Raw genomic sequence first — 13,014 nt, forward strand, 5'->3', positions numbered from 1 at the left:
AAGGGACTATTCAACAGTTTCAAAAATGAGAAAGGTTATTTTATTCAGAGATAAAATTGTATCCAACATTTGTTTTAAATATGTATTTTTCCCTCTCTTTTCAGACATTGAAGTATGCTTTGGCGTGTGACTGTAGACAAGATTTTCTGGATATTGCGGTATCATGTAAAGCAGTTATCTGTTGCAGGTTGGTATTTTTGTACCCCCCGACAACAAAGTTGTAAGGGGGGGTATACTGGTTTCAGGTTGTCTGTCCGTCCGTCCGTCCGTCCGTAGACGCAATCTTGTGCGCACCATCTCTCCTTATCCCCTTGACAGAATTTAATGAAACTTCACAAAAGTGATCAGTACCAACAGTAGTTGTGCATGGGGCATGTTAGGTTCTTTTAGAAAAAAAATTTGCAGAGTTATGGGACTTTGTTTTTTTGTTACTATACTATATACATAGACACAATCTTGTTTTACCATCTCTCCTCATCCCCTTGACACAATTTAATGAAACTTCACACAAGTGATCAGTACCAACATTAGTTGTGCATGGGGCATGTTAGGTTCTTTTAGAAAAAAAATTTGCAGAGTTATGGGACTTTGTTTTTTTGTTACTATACTATATACATAGACACAATCTTGTGCGCACCATCTCTCCTCATCCCCTTGACACAATTTAATGAAACTTCACACAAGTGATCAGTACCAACAGTAGTTGTGCATGGGGCATGTTAGGTTCTTTTAGAAAAAAAATTTGCAGAGTTATGGGACTTTGTTTTTTTGTTACTATACTATATACATAGACACAATCTTGTGCGCACCATCTCTCCTCATCCCCTTGACACAATTTAATGAAACTTCACACAAGTGATCAGTAACAACAGTAGTTGTGCATGGGGCATGTTAGGTTCTTTCAGAAAAAAAATTTGCAGAGTTATGGGACTTTGTTTTTTTTTGTTACTATACTATATACATAGACACAATCTTGTGCACACCATATCTCCTCATCCCCTTGACACAATTTAATGAAACTTCACACAAGTGATCAGTACCAACCCTAGTTGTGCATGGTGCATGTTACATTCTTTTAGATAAATATTCTGCATAGTTATGGGACTTTGTTTTTTGTTACTATACTGTATACATACATTCTATATACATACAGTCCACATAATTATGCAATCTTGTGTGCGTCAAATTGCAATGTACTGTGTCAGTGCATGCGGGGGGTACATTCATCACCTTTAGTGATAGCTCTAGTTAATCATTGGATATGGCAATTTTTAATTTCCCTGGCCAGTTACTATGAAATTTATAAATTTCTTGGTTTCTGTTGGAACATATATTTCAGATTTGAAAGCTTAAAAAATGGGAATATCATTTGTATGTTTGTTTGGATTTAATTTTGTGGATTTACACAAATTCCACTCACAATGATGATTTTACAGTAATCTGAATGAAAGGATATTATATCTAGAAAAAAAAAATTTGAAGTAAAATATGCATATGAAACAGCTTGTTAAGTCTGCCTGGTGAATGGCCTGTTACAAGTAGAGCACAAGACTGGTGATCAAGAGGTCATAGGTTTGAACTCTAGATGAGGTATGTGTTCACTAAGGATAGTGCACTGTTTTAGGAATATGTCAGTTACTTGTAGAGAACAGGTTGATACTTCGTCTGACCTAATATATTCCATTTTGGTTGATTACACATAAGATATTGATCTTGATTAAAACAAAATGGCTGCCACACCACTGATGTAGTCTTGTCATTAATGAAAAACTGAAGTAAATGGTAGTTGACAAGAAAAACTCGGTATGTACTTTGTTGGTGACCGGATACCGTATATACCCTATCTCAGAATGTTAGAATCCAGATCTGGTCACCAAGAAACCATGTTACAAATATCATTTTTGGAAATAAGATGTGAAAATCGAAGCATAAACATTACAGGGTATCACCACTACAGAAAGCTGAGCTGGTAGATCTGGTGAAGAAGTCATGTAGTGCAATAACACTGGCTATAGGAGATGGTGCGAATGATGTAGGGATGATACAGGCAGCTGATGTTGGTGTTGGTATCAGTGGGGTTGAAGGGCTACAGGCAGCATGTGCATCAGATTATGCCATTGCTCAGGTTGGGATCTTTGTTTGTAATTAAGTATTCAAATATTTTGTAAATAGAACCTGAACATTAATTTCAGATACCTTTCTGTCAAATCAGCTTCTTTTAAAGAAGTTGAAAACATTAATCTTAAAATTTTACTTTATTTTTTACATGAAAGAGGTATAGAGAACTATCAATATATTATTGTCGAGCCGGCTTGCGGTGAGCTCGACTTAGTCGTCACTTTTGACATGCATGGATCAGTCTTGTTTATATTTGGCTTGAATGTTTACCTTAATGAGAAGGAGTGTCATGCGCAAACCCCATGTTCCTATCTCAAAGGTCAAGGTCACAGTTGGAGGTCAAAGGTCAAATTGAAGTTTGTTCGGAGCATTTCTTCTTCATGTATGGTGGGATTTTGATGTAACTTGGCATAAATGTTCACCATTATGAGACGGATTTGTCATGCACAAGAACCAGGTCAAGCTCGCACTTGACAGCTGGCGAGCTCAACATTCTACCCGTGGGCATACTTGTTCTATTTTGGACCCATAGCCTGACTTTTGTCCAGTTTAAGAATGTTTAATCATTTTTATAGGGAGTCTTATTTTTATGATACATAGATCATCTGGAGCTGCTTGAAAGATGTAGAAAAAATGTTACAAATTTTAGACAGAATTACATTCCTCTTGAATGTAATATAGTTCTTTGTAACATAGCTTATGCTAAAACAAGTCTGCCATATGTAAACATGACTGTACAACTTTGGTGCTTAATAATCAATTACTATACAATTTCCGTATATATATTTAAACATAAAACTTCTTTCTTCAGTTCCAATTTCTCAACAAGTTGTTGCTGGTGCATGGAGCATGGAGTTACAGCCGACTGTGTAAACTTATTCTATATTCTTTCTACAAGAATATATGTTTATATGTGATTGAGGTATATATCGTTTTCTTGTGTTCTCCCTTTTTTCATATCTCAGTCCAGATATAATAAGCTCTGCCAAGCCTTGCCTTTGAGACAGTAATATTTGAACTACTTGTATGTTGTATTTAGGTTTTTGCAAAATTTGCATATTAAGATGCCATTTAAGTTTAGCAGTGTGAAGTTGGCATTTCTTAATATGGAACAAAATCTATTGTCTAAATTTCTATGTGGAGAGACATCTTACTGAGAAAGTTATACAAAATCAGGTCCTAGGTTAGTCTCATGGAATGTATACAATGTTGAGAACTCTGTTTTCTTCATTTACACATTCAGTATATTGAGGCCTGAGTAGCGTGTAACTTGATGGTTGGTGCTGTGGACAACAAATTTAGGGGTCGAAGTATGATTCCATTCTGGAATCACTAGCAGGAATCCATTCTGAAACCACTAGAAGGAATCCATTCTGAAACCACTAGAACTGAATTGAATCCATTCTGAAACCACTAGAACTGAAAGGAATCCATTCTGAAATCAGTAGAAGGAATCCATTCTGATATCACTAGAAGAGAATCCATTATGAAATCAGTAGAACTGAAGGGAATCCTTTTGATGAAATCACTGGTACAGAATCTGAAACTGTTAGACTAGGGTGTCCATTCTTACAGCTATATTGAAATGAGAAAGGTCTATGTAAATAGGCTTTTACATTTGTTCAGAGCTCATTTGGGAACATCTGTGAATACTGCTCATGTATTTTGTAACAAGTATTTATCTTTCAGCTATGGTTTGCTTTGACCAATGGGTTTTCAGGTCAGATCCTATTTGAAAAATGGACCATAGGATTATATAATGTGGTATGTCAAAGAAAATTGAAATTTCATCAGATGCTGACTTGTATTATCTCCCTTGAGATGTTAGCAGACATTGGCTTGCATTACCTCCCTTGAGATGTTAGCAGACGCTGTGTAAATCTTGGCAGTATTATTATACCAGAAATGCTAGCAATCTTGAAGTATCTTGGATACACAGTTAAGCTATTAAGTAAGGGGAAAATTGCTTTCAGGTTAAAAAATATCAGATTCAAAACATGGGACTGAGGGTTCAGGGAGGGGGTTGGGGAAAGGGTTGATTGTTTAGGGTTGTAATGGGTAAGATAGCAGTTGCTCTAGTCGGATATATGTCAAGAGGTTTGCTATAGAATAGTTTACAGAATCATGGGTATTAAAGTGACTCATATTCTAGCATTTCTGTGGAATGTTGATATGCATGTTTTTGTTACAAAAAAATTACCTTCTGTGTAACTATTGTGATGATCCTATAGACTAGTCTTAGATATAACTTTCAGATGACTGTATGCATCATGTATGTCTTCTTTCTGCTGTAGAATTGAAGAATACTGAGCAGATTTAACCTTATTCAACACTATTGGATAATTGTGTAATGCATGTATTTGTACATCTTGCTGTAGAGAACTATGCAGGTGACGTAGACAAAGATGCTAAGATGAAGATGTGTAACAACTAACTGTCTTTCTAGTTAAGCTTTTGCATGATTTGTCAAGGACTGTGGTGATTTCACATCTCAATCTTTAAAGAGACAACAACAGGCTATAAAATTTGGATATTTAATGTCACTACAAAAGCACTCGTACATTTTCTTTCCTACCTGGTGGGGAAAGAATACATTTGTCTGTCATACATTAGGGTAGAAAATAATATGCACTTAAAGTCATCACTTTGAACTACAAGTGTACTAGCCATATTATGGTGCCATAAACTATAAACATAAATCTGGGAAATACCCAGATATATTTGTCATCGGATATGGAAAACCCTTCCTTACACAGGCAGGCATGTAACATTCTTATAATCAAAACAGTTTAAAAGCATCAGAATCACCACAGTCCCTACTCTTAGTGTCTAGTGTATAGATATAACCCTACAAATCTCTAAGCTTTTCTCTAGTTACACAGTACTGTAAGCTGTATGAGGCATGTGCTTTGTTGTGTTACAGTTCTGGTTTGCATTACAAAACGGCTTCTCTGGTCAGATCCTGTTTGAGAGATGGACAATTGGATTTTATAATGTGGTATGTTGCAAGTGTAATGATTATGATATACTGTAAAATCATTTAATTCCATGGGTATGAAATTACTTGGTCCTGTTTCATGCACAGACACTTGGGGTCTGGAACTCCCAACCCCTCCAGCCCAAACTACTACGCACCTGTGTATATTTTTATCATCATCATCGTATATCCAGACCCAAAATATGATCACACAAGCAATGTTAAACTTATTTGAAAATATATATAATCTCTCACTAGCTTAAAAATACTTAAGATATAAATCTTCGCCAGAAATTTCTCGCACACCCACCTTGAAAAATCGTCTCATGTTTACTATTTTAACAACTTTCCCCAAGAAATTTGGAGTTCTTTCATACAATACATATTTTTCTTCAAGATGATGTTCATGATAATACTTTATCTTCACTGCTGTCAACGAAATACGCGAGAAATATTACAATTGTGAAAAATTTTGCTCCATTTACAAAATCTTCCGACTGCGTATACTGTGGCTTCCGGCTTAGTACGATAAATAAACATCGCGTAATGAATATGGGAACCAGCTGGTTCCAGTATTCACTGCGCGAAAAATATTTACAATACGAAGCCGGCAGCCATAGCTGACGTAGTCGAAAGATTTTGTAAATGGAGCGAATTTTTTGACAGTTGAAGAATTTTTCGCATATTCTGTTGGCAACACTGAAGATTCAGTACTATCGTGAATATCACCTTGAAGAAAAATATGTACTGTACTGAAGAACACCAAAATTCTTGGGGAAAGTTGTCAAAATACTAAACATGAGATGATTTTTCAAGGTGGGTGTGCGAGATATTTCTGGCGAAGATTTATATCTTGTGTATTTTTAAGCTAGTGAGAGATTATATATATTTTCAAATTACTTCAAATAAGTTTAACATTGCTTGTGAGATTATAGTTTGGGTCTGGATATACGATGATGATGATAACAATATACACAGGTGCGTAGTAGTTTGGGCTGGAGGGGTTGGGGGTTCCAGACCCCAAGTGTCTGTAGTTTCGTGGGAATATGAACTCACAGATTTAAAATTTTTAGTATGAAGATGTAGGGAATTTTACTTTTTCATTGAGATTTAACTTCATGGATTGACTAAACCATGAAATCCAAGGAAATTAGTCCCCCATGAATATTAATGATTTCACAGTATTTAGCTCTCTCATTATGAAAACAAGCTTCATGTTTGTATTCTATCTAACTTCAAAGCATGATTACAAAAGCACAGTCATAGTACTGTAGATATATGACCTAGACCTTGATGTCTATTGTTTTGTTTAGATTCATTTTCATTTATATGAATTATTACCAAATTTTCATTGAAGGAATCAGAATTAGCAGTGTGATGGTAATTTACATGAAGACAGTATATCAGATTGTATTTGTATACTGGATAGGACATTGTATTTGTTTAAAATATGCACAATTTAAATAAATGGTTGCAGGATAAAAAATGATTGTGTGTGAGAAAAGGGGTATGTTTACCCAGTAACAAAAACCTCAGGAGTAAAACATTGTAAATAATTTGACCTTCCTTTAGAACTTTACAACACATTGTACTGTGCACAGTTAAACTTACTTATCTTTCAGTTTGGCATTTTGTTCCAATTTCGAGCAGATGTAAACAGTGATATGAAGTCGCTCTCTTTGCTCTTTATACAGGTTTGACTGTATCAGTAAAAATCCACAAAATTTAATTATTACAGAACTAATTACTCTTTGTAAATTTATTAAATTACTGACAGAAGTTTATATATTTTGCTCATGTACAGTTGACTTAACATAAATAATGGAACTACAATGTAAGGGATTCTTCTTTCTGGTCTTTGCAGATATTTACGGCAGCTCCACCCCTAGCGATGGGTTTGTTTGATCGTTACTGTAGTGCTGAGAGCAGAATAAAGTTCCCAGAGCTTTATAAATCATCTCAAAATGCTCAACAGTTTAATGTTAAGGTTAGTATTCTTTGTTTTACTTGAGTTTCAATTGAATTATTGAATTTCTTTATAGAATTTCACATTCTGAAAGCCATTTTCCAATTCTAACACCAGCGGAGGGGGTTGCGGGTGGGGGGGCTTTTCTTGTATGCTTCTTATGATTTAAACAAATGGTGGGTGGGAATGGGGAGTCAAAAATCAGCCCTGAAGGGACATAGTGATACTGGTCCTCAGTTTTTGAGTTCTAAGCTGAAAAAAGGGCTTGTTTGACTAGCAGTCAATGAACATTGCTCTATTTAAGTGTAATACAGATCTAAGACTTATCTAAAAATAAATACAATTGAAGTGGGTAATTATCATATTTTGAAGGAATTCAGCAGTAGTTTATCTATGGTTTTAACATGAAGTACATTTAAACAGAAGTTGCTTAAGATGATGATACAAATTAAATTCTAATTCATGTGTATATATTTCAGGTATTTTGGATGTGGATTGCTAATTCTATATTCCATTCCATTCTACTATTCTGGATGCCTATAATAGCTTTACAGCAAGGTAGGATTTATTTGATGAACTGGAATTAATGTAATTGTTGAAACAAACAATATAAATTAGTTTTATTTACAGTGAAATGATTAATATTCACAGACGATTCATTTTCCTGGATTTTGTGGTTGCAAAATAGCATCCTAACAAATTCATGTCCCCATGAAATAGTCCTTTTTGACAAAACCAGGAAATTCAGTGCATACAAAATTAAATTACTTAATAGTATGTAATTTAAAGTTTGTAATGTTTAAAATACGAGTAATGTAATAAAAAAGTTGAATAAATAGTAACTGTTTCTGAAAATGTTAACAACAATTTCTTTTCCTAATAGACATATAGTTGCAAATTTGATTCTGACATTAAAAAATCAATAAATGTGATAATTGGAGAGAATATCTGTTCCTTTACAAAACAGAATTTTATTAAATATAAATGTCTTTCATAGATGTATTTAAAAAAATTGTTTTCCTTTGTTTTACAGACATAGCATTCTCGGATGGAAAAGTGGGGAACTATTTATTTGTTGGAAATTTTGTTTATACTGTAAGTATGTTAATATAAGTGTATGAAATCTTTCACAACCTCACTTTGGATATAGAAGTCTTTATGTGAGGAAGCCATCCAGCTGGCTTACAAAAGGTCAGTGGTACAACACAGATACCCGCCCATACCTGAAATAGTCCTACCACCATGTAAAGCTAAAATTGTCTTAGTATGACCTAAATTGTGCCGGTTTAACGCTAAATTTTACAACAAAATGAAAATATCTGGTTGAAATATATATTTTTAGCTCACCTGTCACAAAGTGACAAGGTGAGCTTTTGTGATCGCGCAGTGTCCGTCGTCCGTCGTCCGTCCGTGCGTCCGTAAACTTTTTGCTTGTGACCACTCTAGAGGTCACATTTTTCATGGGATCTTTATGAAAATTGGTCAGAATGTTCATCTTGATGATATCTAGGTCAAGTTCGAAACTGGGTCACGTGCGGTCAAAAACTAGGTCAGTAGGTCTAAAAATAGAAAAACCTTGTGACCACTCTAGAGGTCACATTTTTCATGGGATCTTCATGAAAGTTGGTCAGAATGTTCACCTTGATGATATCTAGGTCAGGTTCGAAACTGGGTCACGTGCAGTCAAAAACTAGGTCAGTAGGTCTAAAAATAGAAAAACCTTGTGACCACTCTAGAGGTCACATTTTTCATGGGATCTTCATGAAAGTTGGTCAGAATGTTCATCTTGATGATATCTAGGTCAAGTTCGAAACTGGGTCACGTGCGTTCAAAAACTAGGTCAGTAGGTCTAAAAATAGAAAAACCTTGTGACCACTCTAGAGGTCACATTTTTCATGGGATCTTCATGAAAGTTGGTCAGATTGTTCATCTTGATGATATCTAGGTCAAGTTCGAAACTGGGTCACGTGCGGTCAAAAACTAGGTCAGTAGGTCTAAAAATAGAAAAACACTTGTGACCACTGGTCAATCATGGGATCTCAGAGTTGTCAGATGTTCATCTGATGATATCTAGGCAGTTCGAAACTGGCACTGCGTCAAAACTGGGTCAGTAGGTCTAAAAATGAAAACTTGTACCACTCTAAGTCACATTTTCATGGGATCTTCTGAAGTTGTCAGAATGTTCCTGATGATACTAGTCAGGTCGAAACTGGTCACGTGTCAAAACTAGGTCAGTAGGTCTAAAAATAGAAAAACCTTGTGACCACTCTAGAGGTCACATTTTCATGGGATCTTTATGAAAGTTGGTCAGAATGTTCATCTTGATGATATCTAGGTCAAATTTGAAACTGGGTCACGTGCCTTCAAAAACTAGGTCAGTAGGTCTAAAAATAGAAAAACCTTGTGACCACTCTAGAGGTCACATTTTTCATGGGATCTTCATGAAAATTGGTCAGAATGTTCATCTTGATGATATCTAGGTCAAGTTCGAAACTGGGTCACGTGCGGTCAAAAACTAGGTCAGTAGGTCTAAAAATAGAAAAACCTTGTGACCACTCTAGAGGTCACATTTTTCATGGGATCTTCATGAAAGTTGGTCAGAATGTTCATCTTGATGATATCTAGGTCAAGTTCGAAACTGGGTCACGTGCAGTCAAAAACTAGGTTAGTAGGTCTAAAAATAGAAAAACCTTGTGACCACTCTAGAGGTCACATTTTTCATGGGATCTTCATGAAAGTTGGTCAGAATGTTCATCTTGATGATATCTAGGTCAAGTTCGAAACTGGGTTAAGTGCCTTCAAAAACTAGGTCAGTAGGTCTAAAAATAGAAAAACCTTGTGACCACTCTAGAGGTCACATTTTTCATGGGATCTTCATGAAAGTTGGTCAGAATGTTCATCTTGATGATATCTAGGTCAAGTTCGAAACTGGGTCACGTGCCTTCAAAAACTAGGTCAGTAGGTCTAAAAATAGAAAAACCTTGTGACCACTCTAGAGGTCACATTTTTCATGGGATCTTCATGAAAGTTGGTCAAAAACGATGTCATACTCAAACTGGGTCATGTGGGAAGAGGTGAGCGATTCAGGACCATCATGGTCCTCTTGTTTTCGTAACTCGTATATCATGAAATTTAGGCATATTAATATGTTGGAATTCATGACATCTAATTATATTTGAATTAAAGATGAATGGAATTTGACCAAGATGTTGAAAATATCCAATGAACACTAATTAGCAGTGCAGGAAAAAATTTGTGAGATAGAGTGAATAGAGTTAAAATAAGTTGCAATGGCCTTAAGAATTGGTTTAGTGTGATGAATCCATGTAATTTGATGTGCAATTTGGTTTAAATGTTTTTTTCATATTTGATTGTGAATTTTAGAAGTCTTGTAAAAAAAAAACTATTGTATATTTCAGTATGTTGTAGTCACAGTATGCCTGAAAGCTGGGTTAGAAACCAGTGCTTGGACATGGGTAATATATTTATTCATTTTTAGCTCGACTATTCAAAGAATAGTCTAGCTATTCTACTCACCCAGGCGTCAGCGTCGGCGTCACACCTTGGTTAAGTTTTTGCATGCAAGTACATACAGCCATCAATTAAAGGCATATAGCTTTGAAATTTATTTTTTCTTTTTCTAGGTCAATAACCAACCTCTCTGGGTCAAGTCCCATAACTCTGACATGTATTTTGAGCAAATTATGCCCCCTTTTGGACTTCGAAAATTTTGGTTTTAAGTTTTACATGCAAGATTTTTTTTTAGTTTTTTTGGGTTTGCTTATCCTTACCAAAAATCTTAATGCCAGAATATATTTTGATTTGAAAAACTTCACCCCTGGTGTCTTCGGGTTATAAAACTAGTTGATAAGCAGCAAGTTTTCCCATGCATAATAACTCCCCTCTGGTCCTATCATTTTGGCCAAATTATGTCCCCTTTTGGACTTAGAAAATTCTGGTTAAAGTTTTGCTGCAAGTACATACAGCTATTTCTAAAGGCATATAGATTTGAAACTTATTTTTTCTTTTTCTTACATCATACCAACTCACTGGGTTAATGTTACCATAACTCTGACATGTATTTGAGTAAATTATGCCCCTTGTAGATTAGAAAATTTGGTTAATGTTTTACATGCAAGTTTTATCTCCAAAACTAATGCAGATATTGATTGAAACTTCACATGTGTCTTCGGGGTTATAAAACTAGTTGATAGCAGCAAGTCCCATAACTGATATGCATTTTGGTCAAATTATACCCCCTTTTGAACTTAAAACTCTTTTGATATTTAACCTTTTTGGGTAATATTTTCCTGCTTCTGGGACAATATTTCGAATAGTCGAGCTTGGCTGTCTTACGGACAGCTCTTGTTAGCTCACCTGTCACATAGTGACAAGGTGAGCTTTTCTGATCACCCGTCGTCAGTGTGTGCGTCCGTCCGTCCGTGCGTCCGTCAACAATTTCTTGTCTGCATGATAGTGGTTTCATTTATGATTTTATTTTAACCAAACTTGCACACAACTTGTATCACCATAAGATCACGGTTCCTGTCTTGAACTGGCCAGATCCCATTATGGGTTCCAGAGTTATGGCCCCTGAAAGGGCAAAATTAGCTATTTTGACCTTGTCTGCACAATAGCAGCTTCATTTATGATTTGAATTTAATCAAACTTGCACAAAACTTGTGTCACCATAAGATCTTGGTTCCTTTCTTGAGCTGGCCAGATTCCATTATGGGTTCCAGAGTTATGGCCCCTGAAAGGGCCAAAATTAGCTATTTTGACCTTATCTGTACAATAGCAGCTTTATTTATGATTTGATTTTTACCAAACTGGCGCACAACTTGTATCACCATAAGATCACGGTTCCTTTCTTGAACTGGCCAGATTCCATTATGGGTTCCAGAGTTATGGCGGCCCCTAAAAGGGTCAGATTTAGCTATTTTAACCTTGTCTGCACAATAGCAGCTTCATTTATGATTTGAATTTAATCAAACTTGCACAAAACTTGTGTCACCATAAGATCTCGGTTCCTTTGTTGAACCGGCCAGATCCCATAATGGGTTCAAGAGTTATGGCCTCTGAACGGGCCAAAATTAGCTATTTTGACCTTGTCTGCACAATAAGAGCTTCATTTATGATTTGTATCACCACAAGATCTTGCTTCCTTTCTTGAACTGGCCAGATTCCTTCATAGGTTACAGAGTTATGGCCCCTTAAAGGTCCAAAATTGGCTATTTTGGCTTCTGCAGCCATATAGAGACTTCATTTTTGGTTTTATTTGATACAAACTTCCAAAATATCTTCAAAAACAATAAATCTTGGATCCCATGACAAATCAGATCCAATCGTAGGTTCCAGAGTTGTTTTATATCTGATTACCTCCCCTGATTGTAATCAAAATGGATTTATATCAGTAAGTACTAATAGGACTTATTTGAAATTTCATTATTGTTATTAGTTGGACTGAGACAATCAGGGTAGATAACTATGGACTGATTTTATGTCAAATTACCTCCCTTTATTTATCCCCCCACCAAAGGTGAAGGGGATATTAGAAATGCTCTCCGTCCGTGCGTCCGTCCGTCCGTCCATGCGTCCGCAACGATCTTTGTCCAGATCATAACTCCAAAAGTACTTGAGGGATTTTCTTCAAACTTACACTGATAAACCCCTTGGGAGGAATGCAGTGTGCAAGAACAACTCACCTTGCCTATTTTGTTTTCCTTTACTATTTCTTAAAAAATTTTGTCCGGAGCATAACTCAAAGTACTGGAGGGATTTCTTCAACTTCATACACTGATAGAACACATTGGGAGAGTGCAGTTGCAAAACAATAACTCTACCTTGCCTATTTTTTGAGTTTATTCCCCTTTATCATATTTCTTAAAACATTTTGTCCGGAGCATAACACCAAAAGTACTGGAGGGATTTTCTTCAAACTTCATACACTGAT

The 13,014-nt window shown here is 35.7% G+C and overlaps 1 protein-coding gene across 9 annotated transcripts in view; it reads left to right on the forward strand.

Annotated features, from left to right (window-relative positions):
- The window catches only part of LOC123556569 (probable phospholipid-transporting ATPase IA), a 153,712-nt gene that overhangs the window by 115,108 nt on the left and 25,590 nt on the right, over positions 1-13,014 (forward strand). For 8 of the 9 annotated variants that reach the window (XM_045347382.2, XM_045347390.2, XM_045347387.2 and 5 more), the window contains 8 exons: positions 105-187; positions 1,942-2,125; positions 2,930-3,040; positions 5,042-5,116; positions 6,960-7,082; positions 7,541-7,619; positions 8,095-8,156; positions 10,481-10,537. In XM_045347382.2, the coding sequence (XP_045203317.2) occupies positions 105-187; positions 1,942-2,125; positions 2,930-3,040; positions 5,042-5,116; positions 6,960-7,082; positions 7,541-7,619; positions 8,095-8,156; positions 10,481-10,537 (774 nt within the window). Of the gene's footprint in view, positions 1-104; positions 188-1,941; positions 2,126-2,929; positions 3,041-3,807; positions 3,883-5,041; positions 5,117-6,959; positions 7,083-7,540; positions 7,620-8,094; positions 8,157-10,480; positions 10,538-13,014 lie in introns of all 9 variants that reach the window. The other variant, XM_045347385.2, reaches the window with a different exon arrangement.

The sequence above is a fragment of the Mercenaria mercenaria genome, chromosome 5 (assembly GCF_021730395.1).
Source record: "Mercenaria mercenaria strain notata chromosome 5, MADL_Memer_1, whole genome shotgun sequence".
Classification (NCBI taxonomy): Eukaryota; Metazoa; Mollusca; class Bivalvia; order Venerida; family Veneridae; genus Mercenaria; species Mercenaria mercenaria.